At 47.3% G+C, this 17,473-nt stretch overlaps 1 protein-coding gene across 1 annotated transcript in view; it reads right to left on the bottom strand.

The window, feature by feature from the left end:
* The window catches only part of TBC1D19 (TBC1 domain family member 19), a 48,393-nt gene extending 31,403 nt beyond the window's left edge, over positions 1–16,990 (bottom strand). Inside the window, exons 1-4 of the mRNA XM_068137535.1 lie at positions 16,851–16,990; positions 8,129–8,201; positions 7,363–7,408; positions 5,536–5,611 (exon numbers count right to left, since the gene is read on the bottom strand). Of these exons, the coding sequence (XP_067993636.1) occupies positions 5,536–5,611; positions 7,363–7,408; positions 8,129–8,201; positions 16,851–16,949 (294 nt within the window). The 5' untranslated portion in view covers positions 16,950–16,990. The remainder of the gene's footprint in view (positions 1–5,535; positions 5,612–7,362; positions 7,409–8,128; positions 8,202–16,850) is intronic.
* Between the last annotated feature and the right edge of the window lie 483 nt (positions 16,991–17,473).

The following is a 17,473-nucleotide window of genomic DNA, read 5'->3' as shown; positions in this document are numbered from 1 at the left end:
AGGGCTTGGTTTGGTCTGATCTCTGTAAAAATCCACACATGGCACAATAAAAGACAGCTCCACAGCAGCAACAGACTGAGGCAATACCTCCTTCTTCCACCCTGGACAACAGCACAACCACATGATTGATTTGCAGCATAGTATCATAGTCATAGAATCATCAGGGTTGGAAGGGACCACAAGGATCATCTAGTTCCAACCCCCCTACCATGGGCAGGGACACCTCACACTAGATCAGGCTGGACAGAGCTTCATCCAGCCTGGGCTTAAACACCTCCAGGGATGGGGCCTCAACCACCTCCCTGGACAACCCATTCCAGGGCCTCACTACTCTCATGGTGAAAACCTCTTCCTCACATCCAGCCTGAATCTCCCCACCTCCAGCTTCATTCCATTCCCCCTAGTCTATCACTACCTGAGATCCTGAGAAGTCCCTCCCCAGCCTTCTTGTAGGCCCCCTTCAGCACATGCTTGTTGTTAATGGTCTATCCTTCCACAGAAACCTCTTTTTCTTTTGGGGTAGTGAAGAGAATGCAGCATAAAATTTTCACTCTAACATGCAAGAACAAGAAAACAGAACCAATTGGACGAGGAAAAAGTGTTCACTATGAACACTTCAATACCCACTCTAGAAAAATACTAACATAGTTTTAATTACTGGCTCAAACTAATTCCAGTAACAGTTACCAGAGTTTTCAGAGTATTACCCTTCTCCCCAGCACTCTTCAGTAGAGAAAAATTAACTAAGGTAGAAAAAGGATAAAGAAAACATCAGCAAACTCATGAGAATGGAGACAGCATCTTAAACAGTGGCTGTGCAGAACAAAAAGGGAGTGTGACTTGTGTGGAAAACATTTTCCTACCAGGACAAATTTTGTTGGTGGCACCAAACTATACTTTTCCAACTGTTGTGAGGCTAAAAGGTAAATAAAGTGGGAAAAAAACCCAACCCAACCTACCTACAAATAAAACAAAACCAGCTCTCTGCTTTCAAAACATTAACTAGATTTCTGATCATGAACAAAACTGAATTGATTAAGTTTCTGCTTTTCTCTTCCCAGAGGTATTGGCAAGCTGCATATTTGCATTTAGCTGTTCCAAACACTTTAGATAAATGAATAGAATCCTCAAAACCCCTGACTTTGGGAGCTTTTTACATGGTTTGTTGCTCTTTAATCAAAAAGAGCAGCAAAATAAAAGCTAGCAGTGATTCAACTGATCTGATCACAATTGTTTACTTAGGCACCTATTTCCCACAGCAGTGAATGTGGAGTTTATCTTGAAAAATCAAATGCTCACAGGTACCTCACTGGATTTAGCAAATAGAATGTTTATACCCTGTGAAATAGTAATAAGTATCACTGCTGATCAGTATTTCTCCATGAAAAGTTGTAGCCAGGAGGGGATTGGTCTCTTGCCCAGGCAACCAGCATCAGAACAAGAGGACACAGTCCCAAGCTGCAACAAGGGACATTTAGGCTTGAGGTAAGGAGAAAATTCTTCACAGAGAGAGTTGTTACCTGTTGGAATGTGCTGCCCAGGGAGGTGGTGGAGTCACCATCCCTGGAGGTGTTCAAGAGGGGATTGGACGTGGCACTTGGTGCCATGGTTTAGTGGTCATGAGGTGTTGGGTGACAGGTTGGACTTGATGATCTTTGAGGTCTTTTCCAACTTTATTCATTCTATGATTGGAAAGAGGCTCTGCTAGCTTTGGCTGGGACAGTTATTCTTCTCCACAGCAGTTGATGTGGGGCTCTGTTTTGGACTTGTGACCAAAGCAGGGTTGATAACACACCAGCATTTGAGCACTTGCTCATACAGCTCATACATGGCTCCAAGGACATCTCTGCCTCCCTACCAGCAAGTGAGTGCAGGAGAAGGTGGGAGGGAGAGAGGTCTGAGACAGCTGGCCCCAAGGGGGTAAAGGTATATTCCAGGTCATTTACATCATGCTCTGAATATAGAAAAGCTGGGAGAAAGGAGGAGACAGAAGGTCAATGGGAGTGATGGTGTTTGTCTGCCCAAGGAACCATGACACCTGATAAAGCCCTGGAGATAGCAGAGTATCTCTGTCCTTGGGGCACAGTGTCTAGAAATGGCCCAGCAAAACAGGACCTGGAGGTGCTGGCTAACAGCAGCTGAAGATGAGCCAGCATGCATGTGCTCAGGTGGCCAAGAAGGCCACCAGAATCCTGGCCTGGATCTGCAATAGCACAGTCAGCAGGAGTACAGTGATTGTCTCCCTGTACTCAGCACTGGCAAGGTCACATATTGAGTCCTGGTGTCAGTTTTGGTTCCCTCACTCCAAGAATGACATTAAAGGGCTGAAGCAAATCCAGAAAAAGGCAAAGGTAAGGAAGCTGGTGAAGGGTCTGGAGAACAGGTATGATGAGGAGCAGCTCAGGAAACTTGGATTGTTTAGTCTGAAGAAGAGAAGGCTGAGGGCAGATGTCATGGCTCTCTACAGCTCCCTGAAAGGAGGGTGGAGTGAGGTGGGGGGGGTCGGTTCTTCTCCCTATAGCAGGTGCTAGAACAAGAGGAAATGGCCTGAAATTGTGCCAGGGGAGGTTTAGGTTGGAGATTAGAAACAATTTATTTCCTGAAAGAGTGAGCAAGCATTAGAACAGACTGTCCAGGAAGGTGGTAGAGTCATTGTCCCCAGAGGTGTTCAAGAAACACATGGACATGACACTTCAGGCCACAGTGGTGTTGGCTTGATAGTTGGACTCAATCTCTGCCAACTAAAACAATTCTGTGGTTCTATGACTCTGATTCTCCCCCTCATTCTGCTGGGGGCCAGCAAGTCAGCAGCTGGGCTGCTTGCCATGGACCCACCCCAGAAGGATGGCTATGACATTTTGGAACTAGCGAAGAGAAGACATTCCTGAACTATGGGAAAACCAGCCCTTTCCACATGGAGCTAAGCATAATGGTTCTCCTAAGCACTGTGCACACTTCTCTCAAACAATTACCCACCAAACTGGTTCACAGAGAGCTGCACCCCCGCGGCTTCACGTTTGCAAACTGGCGAGAGCGGCCGTTTCCAGGCAGCAAATTGTGGCATTACATCAATAATTGTGGCATTACATTACACACCACAGAAGGAAGATTGTTTAATACACTCTTTTATCCCTGGACTGCTAAAAACTGCAACCCAGGACTGGAAGCTGAGACTTCCCAGAAATCAGCCACAACCTGATGAAAAAGTAACACAATTTGTTAAACATCTGAGCAGAGATCACCGCAATGCATTCCCAGGCACGGCCGAGTTAGACACACTGCCAGCCTTACCTCAGACAGCTTGGTTAGATCCTATGCTGGAAGCTTTTTTAACATCTCATGTAGCTATTGTTTTTTTAATATTTATTTCAAATGGTATTTATTGGTGAAAATATAAAACCAAGGAAGCAAAACGATTTTTGTTTCCCTGACACCACAAATAATTTAATCTTTCATAGTCCAATTTCTTACACTCCCTCAATATGCCTTAAGCTCCTTAGCTCTGTACTTTTCATTTTCCTTTCCCATTTCTAAGCACTAAATCTATTGCTCTTTTCTGTAGATCTTTGTGTCTCTGCAGCCTCTTCTCTTGCATTGCAAAGTTGCCTCGCTGCAGCACATCCAAGCAGTGTTTTTGTACTCCTCAAGGCAATGTCCTATAGCTACGCTTCTCCCCAAGAAAACTAAATCCTCCTCCTTGACACTGTGTCCAGTTCTGGCCCATTCAGTTTAGGAAGGATGTTGACTTGCTGGAAGATGTCCAGAGAAGGGCAAGAAAGCTGGGGAGGGGTTTGGAGCACAGCCCTGTGAGGAGAGGCTGAGGGAGCTGGGGTTGCTTAGCCTGGAGAAGAGGAGGCTCAGGGGAGACCTTCTCGCTGTCTACAACTACCTGAAGAGAGGTTGTAGCCAGGTGGGGGGTGGTCTCTTCTCCCAGGCAACCAGCACCAGAACAAGAGGACACAGTCTCAAGCTGCACCAGGGGAGGTTTAGGCTGGATGTGAGGAAGAAGTTCTTCACAGAAAGAGTGATTCGCCATTGGAATGGACTGCCCGGGGAGGTGGTGGAGTCACCATCACTGGAGGTGTTTAGGAGGACACTTGATGGGGTGCTTAGTACCATGGTTTAGCTGAATAGATAGTGTTGGATGACAGGTTTGACTTTATGATCTCAAAGGTCTTTTCCAACCTGGTTAGTTCTATTGTATTCTTTATGGTAAACTTTGGTGCAATCACAAATTTGTGTTTCTCCTAAGGTATAAAGCACAGGAAACTGCCCAGCAGCATTAGAGAGTAAAGCCCCCAAACAATCAGGGAATGGCCTGAGTTAGAAAGGATTTCCCAAGATCATCTTGTCTAACCCCCTCTACCAAAAGCAGGGGCACCCTCAACTAGATCAGGATGCCCAGAGCCCTGTCAAGCCTCACCTTGAATATCTCCAGGGATGGGGCCTCAGCTACCTCCCTAGGTAACCTGTTCCAGTGTTCCACTACCTTCATTAGAATAAACTTTATTAGAATAAACCAAATCAGTTTGGAAGAGACCTTCAAGATCATCGTGTCCAACCCATCAACCAATCCAACCCACCCAAACAGCTAACCCATGGCACCAAGCACCCCATCAAGTCTCCTCCTGAACACCTTCAATGACGGCGACTCCACCACCTCCCCGGGCAGCCCATTCCAATGGGCAATCACTCTTTCTGTATAGAACTTCTTCCTAATATCCAACCTGAACCTCCCCTGGCACAGCCTGAGACTGTGTCCTCTTGTTCTGGCACTGGCTGCCTGGGAGAAAAGACCATCAACTGCCTGTCTACAACCTCCCTTCAGGTAGTTGTAGACAGTGATAAGGTCACCCCTGAGTCTCCTCTTCTCCAGGCTGAGCAACCTCAGCTGCCTCAGCCTCTCCTCATAGGGCTTGTGTTCCAAACCCCTCACCAACTTTGTTGCTCTTCTCTGGACTCGTTCCAGCAAGTCAACATCCTTCCTAAACTGAGGGGCCCAGAACTGGACACAGTACTCGAGGTGTGGCCTAACCAGTGCAGTGTACAGGGGCAGAATGACCTCCCTGCTCCTGCTGGCCACACTGTTCCTGATGCAGGCCAGGATGCCATTGGCCCTCCTGGCTGCCTGGGCACACTGCAGGCTCATGTTCAGCCTACCATCGACCAGTACCCCCAGGTCCCTCTCTGCCTGGCTGCTCTCCAGCCACTCTGACCCCAGCCTGTAGCACTGCATGGGGTTGCTGTGGCCAATGTGCAGAACCCGGCACTTGGATGTGTTCAATCTCATGCCGTTGGACTCTGCCCATCTGTCCAGCCTGTCGAGGTCTCTCTGCAGAGCCTCTCTACCCTCCAGCAGATCAACTCTTGCCCCTAGCTTGGTGTCGTCAGCAAATTTACTGATGATGGACTCAATGCCCTCATCCAGATCATCAATAAAGATGTTAAAGAGCACAGGGCCCAGCACTGATCCTTGGGGCACAGTATCATCACAGAGATACCTAAGAGAAACTGTTAACATGGTTCACAACCAACCTGTGCTTTCCTCATGTAAGCCAATGGCTCTTTCATGTGCTCAGGTGGTGCTGCAGGGTGACTGGGTGAAGGAAACCTTAAAGAAAGCAGAGTAGATTTTAAATGCTCAGGGTTGGATTTTGCTTATTAATGCTGTATTTGCACACCTAAGCACAGCTTTGTTCACGAAAGCACTAGCAAAACCACTGTGTATGTTGAGCAGCACTAACAAGAAACATGATTTTTCTAAGCATTCCTTCCTCAGTCTTTCCTATGGACACAAAATACTTCTATATAGATGCAACTATAGATATAAACATAAGATCTATCAAGAGAGAAGGACCCACAACATCCTGCATGAGTTGTTCTTCCCATACAAACACTGCTGCCTCAGAATGTCACCTTTGTGAAATAAAATCAACTCTAAAGAATCCAAGGGTTTCAGGGGTATATCCTCTTCACACCATGTCATCTTTATGGAGTTTTTACTATCCAGGATATCTTCTCCATGGACAATACTTTTCCTGGGGGGATGATTTCCCTTTGAAAATCAACACTGAACTTGTGCATGTCCAAAGTAATTAGAACTCTGTGGTGCTGACCTAAGCCAAGTTGAATATCTACTCACAGCTGTAATATAAAAGCTGGAACAAAGCCAATTAAAAACCCCAAACCAAACCCTTGATTTCTCTCCCAGTTGTTCAGATGATTTCCAGTGAGCTGCTGCCAAATATTTTATCCAGCTTCACTTGAACCATCTCAAATATCTTTCAAGAAACAAAATGTCCACAAAGCTTCTCTCACATTCAGCCTGAATTTTCATCTGTTTGAATGCTTTCACTCAGTTCCCATCACATGATTATGGGAAATTCTCCCCAAATTGCTTCCCATTTTTAACTGGTGAAGTCATTTTTGTACTTGCTGCTGGTTTATTCTGGACAACTCCATACTGTGTGTCAAATGGAATCAATACTGACAGACTCCAGCTCTGCTGCTGATTGGCTTTTCCACAAGCTCATGACCTTAAGGTATTCTTCAGTCCTTTCAGTTTCCCAGGACTCATTTCACTATTTTGCAGCTTATTTCTGTGAGCTTCAAGAAGCCATAAGCAACAGTCTAGAAGACAGGTCAGTATTTTCCCTTGAAAGAAAAAGTGAAGACGGCTTCTTACAAGGCACAGCATTGTGCTGCAGGAGTTCCTCACACTGCTGAGCCTCATTGTTCCAAACTGTTACCTCCAATAACTTCTTGAAATGAACAAAGATTTGCACCCACTTTGCTCATTAGGTAGCTGCATTTCTGGCTGTAGCTGTTGTGAAAGCCACCAGAATGGAAAGGCAACACATGCTTCCCAGCTGTCTGACCTAAAAATCAGCTGAACGACAGTAAAAAGGGAAGTTCACACATTTCAGCCTCTTTATAACCCTACCCCAAGCATCATCAGCACCAATCTAGTCTAAAGACCCAATATCTTAAAAGATCTGATTGTTTTTTTTCCCATCATTAATACAACATACACCAAAAACATCTGAAAGTAACTAAACTTCATTTGCAGCAACTACCTCAGCTCCATAAGATTTCTGTTGGGGCTCTTGGCACCTTTGGAAGACAAATAGCAAAAGCTGCTGAAGTAACTGAAAAATAAAAGGGTGGTGTTTGCCTCACTTTTTCTTTACAATGGGCTTGAGTGCAGCATTTTCTCTAGGATACAAAGGAAATAATGGCACTTTGAAAGAAGAAGCAGGTACTCTTGGTGTGAGAGATCCTGCAGACAATAGTAGATACACAAATGAACCTGAAGGAAACCACAGGAGTCAAAGTGAGTTTAAATAACAAACACAAACTCACACGTTGAGTTCACTGTAAACAGCATTCTGAAGCTTCTTCTCCCAGCCTGTTCAAATAAAAACACAGACACACAAAAGAGAACTTTAGGAACGATGCTAAAAGATGAATCCAGTGCTGCTCTGCAGCCACCAGAGCTTTCTGTCCTGTCTCAGTGCCTGTCTAGCTGCCAGACAGACAGCAGGCGATGAAGAGACCTTAACCTAATTAAGGCAGGACAAACTGCAAGTGGGGAGCTGCATGAAGGCTGGATATCCTTTATTTCCATCTACTGCTTACACAATAACACCACATTTTTGGTTAAATAATGATATGCTGGTTTTGCAAAGCCAACAGCTTATTTAAACAACTACCAACACTAACAGTGTTTCTATTACAAATCTTCCCTCACTTCTCCCCAAACCTTCACACAACAGCTGTTTAGCCTCCAGCTTCCAGTGGCAATGGAGGTAAAACTTTCAGGAGCCCCCCCATGGCTGTTCATTTCTCAGAGATGGCTAAACCCTTGTATCACTCAGAACTTAAGTCACCAGTCTGTAACAAAATGATAAAATCACTACTTTGCAGAGCACGGTTTTCCAAACACTGCTAGACCCCACAAGCCTTGTCCTTTTAAGTTTTCTGCATCTCCCTTAACAGTCTGGAATCACTGAATGTCTGCTTCTGGCCACCCTCAGTGACAAGACCTCAAGCTGCACGAACCACTCTCTGCCAGGTATGTCACACACGTCCTCAGTGCTCACAAGGATCTCCAAGGAATGATACAAACCTGATGTCTTCAGAAAATCCTTAATATCTTCTTTCAATGATTCAAGCTTAATTTCTGGTTTGTGTAGGCTGACCTAGGATGGAAAACAAAAATCAATCAATAATCAGCAAGCAAGCACTGAAAAAGAAGTAGGTTAAGTTTTAAAATAAGAAACACAGATGCTTAAGGTTACACACAAAGCTAACTGCTTCCTAGCTTGACAATGGTAACTGTAGCATTTGGTAGGATGCAAAATGTGTTCCCCAAGTCATGTTTCTACCCAAAACTGGCTAAACTGGCAGAAGTGCTGGCTAGGGTTCATTAGGCAAAACCCACCTTAGTGAGATTGGTACTGAGGAGTTCATTTCCTGCACAACCAAGGGCAGCACAGAGCCAGGTAGAGCCACAGGCTCTCAGGGCACACAGTCTGGGGAAGAGGCAGCTTACTTTCACGGTAAAGTACCCAGTGCTGTAAGGAGGCTGGCACAGGAGAGGGGGCAACAGAGGGGACAGCCCTAGAGGGCACAGAGGCACAGCCAAAGAAGAACTGTTCAAAGAAGAACAGACTGAGGGAGTTGGGGCTGTACAGTCTGCAGAAGAGAAGGCTCCGAGGAGACCTAATTGTCGCCTTCCAGTATCTGAAGGGGGCCTACAGGAAGGCTGGGGAAGGACTTCTCAGGATATCAGGTAGTGATAGGACTAGGGGGAATGGAATGAAGCTGGAGGTGGGGAGATTCAGGCTAGATGTGAGGAGGAGGTTCTTCACCATGAGAGTGGTGAAACCCTGGAATGGGTTGTCCAGGGAGGTGGTCGAGGCCCCGTCCCTGGGGGTGTTTAAGAGCAGGCTGGATGAGGCTCTGTCCAGCCTGATCTAGTGTGGGGTGTCCCTGCCCATGGCAGGGGGGTTGGAACTAGATGATCCTTGTGGTCCCTTCCAACCCTGAATGAAACTATGAAACTAAGAACGAAAGTCAGAACGTTCAGGGACTCAGCCAGGCCAGCACAGAGCCCTGTGAGGAGAAAAGGAGTAATGCAGCACCTCAGCAAGCAGTAACAACTCACTGTGAAGCAAAGTGAATGCCTTTTCCACATAACTGTCACTGGGCACATTCTCATGGCTAGGGCTCTGGGGGTCAGGGTGGCCATGTTCATCTGCAGCCTTGGCCAGCTTCTCAAAAATCAAGCAGCAACTCATTGTGAGATGGTCCTGCACAAAACAAGCTAGTACCACAGCACTGCTTGGCACTCTTAACCTTTAGCAGTGCAGAAGAGAGCATAGCTTGAGAGCTTTCACTATTTTGCCAAACCTTCTGGCAGGTGGCTAAGGCACCAGGAGCAATCTTCACGCACATCATCTTTGCCTTTGCTTTTGGTGAGGCATCCTGCTGAGATCTGGGCAATCAGCACTGTAAGTGACTCTCTCAGTGCTTGGATGTCAAGATGGAAGAAGTGCAGGCACTCAGCACTGCTCTGGCTGAAAGTAAGCAAAAGGGCTGCACAGGGCTGGCTAGGTGGCAGGAGCTGGTGGCTGTGCTAAAGTGATCCACAATCTGAGCACACAAACAAACCTACCTGCAAAACAGCATCTAAATTTGGGAATGGCACCCAGTCACCACGACTGGACAGCACTGCCCAGGCAGGAAGGGAGGGGAGCCCTCCAGGAGGGCAGCAAGAGGACCAGCATCACACTGCAGAGAGGAGGCTCCACAGCACAAAGTGTTCCAGCATAAATCCTGAGCTCAAGTATTTCCTTTCTCAAGAAGAATAAACACTCAGAGCAGCGCTCCGACCGCACTGCACTGTGGAGCTGCATCAGGTGAACACGTATTTTTATCTCGCTGCAGGCAGCTCTGCCAATAACTTCACACAGTCTAAATATTTTTACAAGCTACCCACCACAACCTCTCTTCCAAGTCCCTCTAGTTTAGATACACAAGTCCCTTCTCAGAGCCCGATTGCTGCTCGCTGTGGTTGTGTACAGGTGCACAAGGCTTTGAGGTTTGACTGCTCTGATTTCCCAAATGATACCAAGCACACCCCAAAACCAGTCCAACAGCAGAAAAAATTTGATGGGAAGCAATAAACATTCACCTTTCCTGGCACACTCCATCCTGCCATAACCAGATTTTATCAGGATTAAGCCAACTTGTTAACAAACCACTTCAATTGCAACATAAACACTCTCTTAAGCTCTTCAGATCCTACACATCTCAGTGATTTTGGTTTACACATTCCTGTAGCAGAAAGAGGAATAATCATTCTAGGCATAACTAACTTCAACAACTGCAAAACCCCTGCTTACACTGGCAATTTTCCAACCTTTCTACATTGCCACAATAATCACATTAAAGGGAGAAGTGAGGGTTGGTGGTTTGTTTTTTTCCCCTACAAGTAAAGATAACCTCACAGCTGAAACAGAGCTACAGTCAGCCCCACGCAGGAACAGACAGCTTCAAGTGTTATCTGCTGCAAGATATGCAGGAGGCACTTTCAATAAGCCAATGGTGATGTTTGAAGAGTTTTTCCAGGTTTGATTTGAGCATAAAATTAGTGCTGCAAATAACCATAAAATAAACACCCAGAAGGTAAAAAGACAGCATTGCTAAAAAGCAAAGTCATCTGTGGCTCAAGCTTGCATTGCTTGTGAACGCCACACTTTTCACCACGCACACAGCTGTGCTCCACTGAAAAGTCACTGGCCTGCAAGTGCTGCTGCTGAAACACTTAATGGAATGAAGCTGGAGGTGGGGAGATTCAGGCTGGATGTGAGGAGGAAGTTCTTCACCATGAGAGTGGTGAAGCCCTGGAATGGGTTGTCCAGGGAGGTGGTTGGGGTGCCATCCCCGGAGGTGTTTAAGCCCAGGCTGGACGAGGCTCTGGCCAGCCTGATCTAGTGTGGGGTGTCCCTGCCCATGGCAGGGGGGTTGGAACTAGATGATCCTTGTGGTCCCTTCCAACCCTGACTGATACTATGATACTTCCAGTGAACTGCAAGCTCTGCTGGGAGGTGATAGCAAGCCCTTTGTTAAACACAAAGCAGAAAGATTAGTCACTAGTTATCTGTGACTCAGGAGCCTGTGTTTATTTGCTAACTTTTATTAAATAAAAGCAACATTTCACAGAAACATTATCCTTCTTAATTTCATCTTTTACTTAAGCAGAGATTAGTATCAATTTTTTCTTTAACTGTTGAAGAAAAATGTCATCAAAATGATGCCCTCAGATACCCTGCAAGCCATAAAAATCACCCGGAGATGTTCCTGTACTCCCTTCAGAAGGATGCAGCCAGGCAATACCTCAGCTGCAACGTTCCCAGTGCTCCCAAAGCAAGCTCCTCTCCTTCCTTACCCCATCTGCAGTCTCACAAAGAGCCTTCCCTCCCACTTTGGTCAATATTTATGTTGAAACTTTCTGGTACTAGTCACAGGCCTGCTCCAAGAGTGACAGCAGAGTCCTCTCTTTTGGACAACCATTCTGATCAGGACATATCCTAGTACATCTCCTCTCCACACTTCACAGCTTCCTAAAAAGCACAGGATGATTTGGGTTGGAAGGGAACTTCAAGATCATCTAGTTTCAACCCCCTGCCACAGGCAAGGACACCTTCCACTAGACCAGCTTGCCCATGGCCCCAGACAATACTGCTTTCAACGCTGCCAGGCTTAGAGCTTCCACAACTTCTCTGGACAACCTGGTCCAGTGCTCTACCACCCTCATGGGCAAGAGCTTCTCCCTCATGTCTCATCTCAATCCAGCTTCTTCCAGTTTGAAGCCATCACTCCTCATCCTATCACTCCATGACTTTATCAAAAGACCTCCTACAGCTCTCCTGGAACCCCTTCAAATCCTGGAAGGCTTCTATAAAAGTCTTCCAAATGTAATTGTCAGAGTGGGGCGAGATGGGTGTAAGAGATGATTCTTACTCTCATGTTACCACTTTTAGCCTACTTGGACACCATTATCCTGCTTACCTCCAAGTCCAGTATTCAGTATCACTAAGGTTGGAAGAGACCTCAAAGATCATCGAGTCCAACCTGTCACCACAGGCCTCATGACTAGAGTAAGGACGACACTACTGGCCACTGCAGGCTTGAAATCACGACCTTCCCATTAAGGGTCTTATGCGAGTCAGTCATCAGCAAGTTTGCAGATGACACCAAGTTAGGGGCAGATGTTAGTCAGTTAGAGGGTAGAAAGGCTCTGCAGAGGGACCTCAACCGACTGGACAGATGGGCAGAATCCAATGGCATGGCATTTAACAAGTCCAAGTGCTGAGTGCTGCACTTTGGCTATGGCAATCCCGAGCCACAGTAATATGTAAGTTGTTCTCCAAGCTGTTCTACTACAGACATAGCTACAAGGAACAGACCTGAGGTGGTCTGCACTTAAAACACCTGGAGGGATTCCTTCTGAATCTTTTAGTCGATTTAAACCATCATTTAGAACCTCTCTCTTTCATTTTACTTTCACCCTCTGTTCTAGAAGAGTTCTTTAGGGATAAACTGCTGAGGCTTCTGTTGCTTGGTCGGGTTTGGATTTTAACTTCACTTATTATTTTGCTCCTGGCCATTAGAGGCTCCAGACAACACAAGCATCAGCCAGGCTTCTATCAGAGGTTTAGCAGAGGATAAAAGTTAATCTTAACTAATCTTAGCAATGAATAAAGCTTGGCTTCCTTTAGACATGGTGAGAAGAGTTTCTGAATTGCCCGCAAATGACAATATGTTTAATATGTTTCTTTCCGGTCTCTGAACCATCCCATTTTTATTGTCACTTCACTGACATCTTCAGGGAACATCTTTATGTTCCCTGAACCAAATTTCTAGCAAGATTTCATACACCACTTTGCTTTCAAACTGCATCTGATGATTGAAGATGCACATCTCTCAGTTTTTCTAACCCCCTCTAATTCCTCTCTTCAACAATACAGAAAGGGAAAAATTAAGACAAGAGCACACAAATGTTGCCACAAATCCACACAGTCTAAGCTGTGCCTGAGAAACTGAGCTCAGATGTCTCAGATGTCTCCTCTGAAACCCCAATAACCCCACCAGCAATTCCTCCTGTTGAAAAGCTGCTAGCTAATACATTGGCACTTTTTTATCCTTTCCCTTCAGACACTCTGGATAATCTGCTCAGAAGAAACCCCACAGCAAATGCCAGGCACATGTGCACTCTTTCCTGCATTAACCTCTCTGTGCTAACTGCAGGCACATTATCAATATACTAAACCTTAGCCTACAAAATCAGCGTTAAGCTTGATTTTCCAATCATCACTAACAAGCAGATGGCCTAAACTGTACTGCAGGCAAGGCAAAAACGTGATTATCTTGGAGTCCCCAGAGCTAAAGCTGAGAGCAAATCATTTGGTGTCCACTCCAAACTCATTTCACAGAGGTTGTGTGTCACAGCCCGTGACATCAGCTTAGGCTCTCAGTGACAGAGAAGCCCAGCGTGACTGTGATCAGTTCATGCCTACAGGGCTGCTCTGTCAGCTCCCACAAATAACACCAGATATTAGGTTTGCCCCAAGGCCCTGTTCACTACGAAAAGAACTGCTCATTGAGGGCCCCTTTCCGGACATTAGAAGACAACGACTCATTTACAAAACACAGCTTTTGCTAAGAGCAGGTTAAGGGAGGTGATTCGCCCCTTCAGCTCTGCTCAGACCCCACCTGCAGTCCTGTGTCCACCTGTGGAGCCCCCAACACAAGAAGGACATGGAAACGTCTCAAGCAGGTCCAGAGGAGACCACATAGACAATCTGAGGGCTGGAATAACTCTGCTGTGAAGAGACAGTTGGGGCTGTTCAGCCTGGAGAAGAGAAGGCTCCAGGAAGACATTCTAGCAGCCTTACAAAATTTGAAGGGGGCTCCAGGAGAGCTGGAGAGGGTTTTATTTGCTTGGAGTGATGGCTTCAAACTGGAAGAAGCTGGATTGAGATGAGACATGAGAAAGAAATTCTTGCCCATGAGGATGGTAGAGCACTGAACCAGGTTGTCCAGAGAAGTTATGGAGGCTGCAAGCCTGGCAGTGTTGAAAGCCAGGTTGGCTGGGGCCTTGAGCAAGCTGGTCTAGTGAAAGGTGTCCCTGCCTGTGGCAGGGGGTTGAAACTAGATGATCTTGAGGGTCCCTTCCAACCCAAACTATTGTGTGAAACACTCTATTCTAATACAGCTGGAGTTGTTTAGCCTGGAGAAGAGGAGGCTCGGGGAGACCTTATTGTTGTCCACAACTACCTGAAGGGAGGATGTAGCCAGGTGCGGGTTGGTCTCTTCTCCCAGGCAATCAGCACCAGAACAAGAGGACACAGTCTCAACCTGCGCCAGGGGAGGTTTAGGTTCAAGGTGAGGAGAAAGATCTTCCCAGAAAGATTAAGAGGCCACTGGAAGGGACTGCCCAGGGAGGTGGTAGAGTCACCATCCCTGGAGGTGTTCAAAAAGCCATTGGATGTGACACTTGAAGCCATGATTTAGTTGTCATGAGGTGTTAGGTATTAGGTAATAGGTTGGACTTGATGATCTCTGAGGTCTTTTCCAACCTGGTTGATTCTACACAACAGGACAGAAACCAAACACTAATTTAATAAAAAGAGTAGCAAAAAATCAGAAACCTTCAGAATTCTGTCCAGCTGCTGAGGGATGGATAAAGCCAAGGATCTCACTGGTGGGGCCTTTGCAGCTGCATAGTACAGCAAAGACCACACAAGCTTACAAATTAAACAAGTCTAGGCTGTACATGAAAGAACATAAATACAAGCAAAGCCAATTAAAAAACAAATACCAAGGACAACAGATTCCTGATGAAGGCATACATTTGGCCTTATTAACTGAAACTACAAGCTCCAAAAGACTCCTCTTTATGTTCAGAAGCCCTGTAGTTAATATCTTCACTCTTTCCACTTGATCGGATCACTGCACTCAACTACGGCTCTGATTTAATCCTATTACAACCTCTTCAAACACCTACCCTAAGAACCAATCTGAATAACTGCTGCCCTATTTTCCTCCCCCCGGCCCTTACCGCTTCACATGGCTAGAATAATCTTCTGACCAATATATACTCTTTTGCCCTTCTCCAAGAAATGTGCATAGCAGCGTTCTACAAAGCTAGCAGAAAGGCTGTGGCTGGGTTTTACTGACTTTACAGGTTACCACACCTCAGGTCAGTCTGTCTCTTCGGGATGCCCAACTCCCCAGCACTTGCAGAACTCTATGTCTATGCTCTTACAGAATAGAATAAGCCAGGTTGGAAGAGTCCTTCAAGACAATCACGTCCAACCCATCATCCAACACTATCTAATCAACTAAACCATGGCACCAAGCACCCCATCCATTCTCCTCCTAAACACCTCCAGTGATGGCAACTCCACCACCTCCCTGGGCAGCACATTCCAAAGGCAAATCACTCTCTCTATGAAGAATTTCTTCCTAACACCCTGTCTAAACCTCCCCTGGCACAGCTTGAGACTATGTCCTCTTGTTCTGGTGCTGATTGCCTGGGAAAAGAGACCAGCCCCCAAATGGCTACAACCTCCCTTCAGGTAGTTGTTGACAGCAAGAAGGTCTCCCCTGAGCCTCCTCCTCTCCAGGCTAAGCAGCCCCAGCTCCCTCAGCCTCTCCTCATAGGGCTTGTGCTCCAAACCCCTCCCCAGCTTTGTTGCCCTTCTCTGGACACGTTCCAGCAAGTCAACATCTTTCCTAAACTGAGGAGCCCAGAACTGGACACAGGACTCAAGGTGTGGCCTGACCACTGCTGAGTACAGGGGCAGAATGCCCTCCCTGCTCCTGCTGGCCACACTGTTCCTGATAACAATTAATTCCTGATACAGATAACTCCGGCCCACTCCAAGCCATGCACATTTGCCTGTTCACACATTTAGAGAGCAGTCTCTCAACCTCAGCAAAGCAGACATACATTGAAAAGAAACCAAAACAGTTAAGAGATCAAACTTATAAACAAACAGAAAAGGCATGTGGTGATGTCACTTGCTGTGGAAAGCTTTGTGGATACTGGGGAAAGAAAAAAACATGTTTCATCTACAAACCAAAACAAGAACAAGAGCACATAACAGACATCCTATCCTAAAAACAAGCAAACAAAAAGACAAACAAATACATTTAACAGGTGTGCAAAGGTTCGCCAAAATAAATAAACCCAAATAAAACCAACCCCAAAACATTTCACTACCCCGCAAGAACTGTTACAGCTCCACAACCCGGTTATTATGGCCATGCAGATTGACTCCATTGTAATCTGAGCCACCCTAATCGCGGCTCAGCTGAAACACACGAATCCGGCCGCAGGAGCAAACAAGTTACTAAGCAGAAAACAGCAAACGTTCTCCCAGACATGAGAATCTGCTTCCATGTGCCTTCTCTCATTTCTTTTCACTTCCTTACACCAAATCCTCGTTTCCTCAGGGGACAGTGTTTAAAGCCTCTCAAATCAGAGATTAGGTAGACAGAGTGATTAATTTCAGGAACTGTTGGAAGCAGGGAGGTTTCAAGAGGACAGCCTTCACAGCCACTGCGAAAGCTTTCAGTCCCAAGAGGAGAAACTATAAACACTGCCAAGAGACCGAGCAGACTGCTCTCCGGCCCCGCCGAACAGGGTGGGAGCGGGGGCGAGGCCGCGGGCCTCAGGGGCGGAGGCCGCGCCGGCTGGCCCGGGAACAAAGCGGCGCGGAGGGGAGCGCGGAGGGGAGGCGGGCCCGGGGGCACAGCGCCAGCTCGGGGCTCACCCGGGCCTGTCGCTCCAGCTGGGAGTGGAGGCTGGAGCCCTGCAGCCGCTGCACGATCCGCGCTATGGTGAGGGACAGCCCGCTGTCCGGATCCAGCATCGCGGCGCTGCCCGCAGCAGCCCCCGCACCGGAGCGCTTTCGCCGCCGGACCCGCCCCGCGTTACCCGGCAACCGCGGAGCGCGTGCAGGCACCCGCGCGGGGCCCGGGCGGCGAGCGAGCCGCGCGGAAAGGTTCCGGGCCGCCGCGGGGACCCGCTGCCGCCCGACCGTGACCCTCCCCGCGCAGCCTGGGCGGCCCCACGCGGAGCCCAGCGTCCGCCGCACACCCCCGCGGGACACCCGCGGCTGCCGCTTGCACCCCGCAGCTGGGCAGGCTTCCCGCGGGCCAGCGCGGGCCGGGTACCAGCTGTCCGGGGTCTGCTGAAGGGCTCACTTGTGTTTCCTAAGTAAAGGGTTGTCATATTCAGTATCACTAAGGTTGGAAGAGACCTCAAAGATCATCGAGTCCAACCTGTCACCACAGACCTCATGACTAGAGTAGGGTCATTGCCAGGAAGTGCAAAGCCTGCGAGGGGGCTTGGGCTGCCGAGTGTCAGCAGCTGGGCACGGTGCTGCTGGAGACA

This window comes from Melanerpes formicivorus, unplaced genomic scaffold (genome assembly GCF_026170545.1).
Source record: "Melanerpes formicivorus ecotype bairdi unplaced genomic scaffold, bMelFor1.0.p_v2 SCAF_4, whole genome shotgun sequence".
In the NCBI taxonomy this organism is placed as follows: domain Eukaryota; kingdom Metazoa; phylum Chordata; class Aves; order Piciformes; family Picidae; genus Melanerpes; species Melanerpes formicivorus.
Note: the sequence above shows the minus strand (reverse complement) of the source record. Positions and strands in the feature narration are given on the sequence as shown.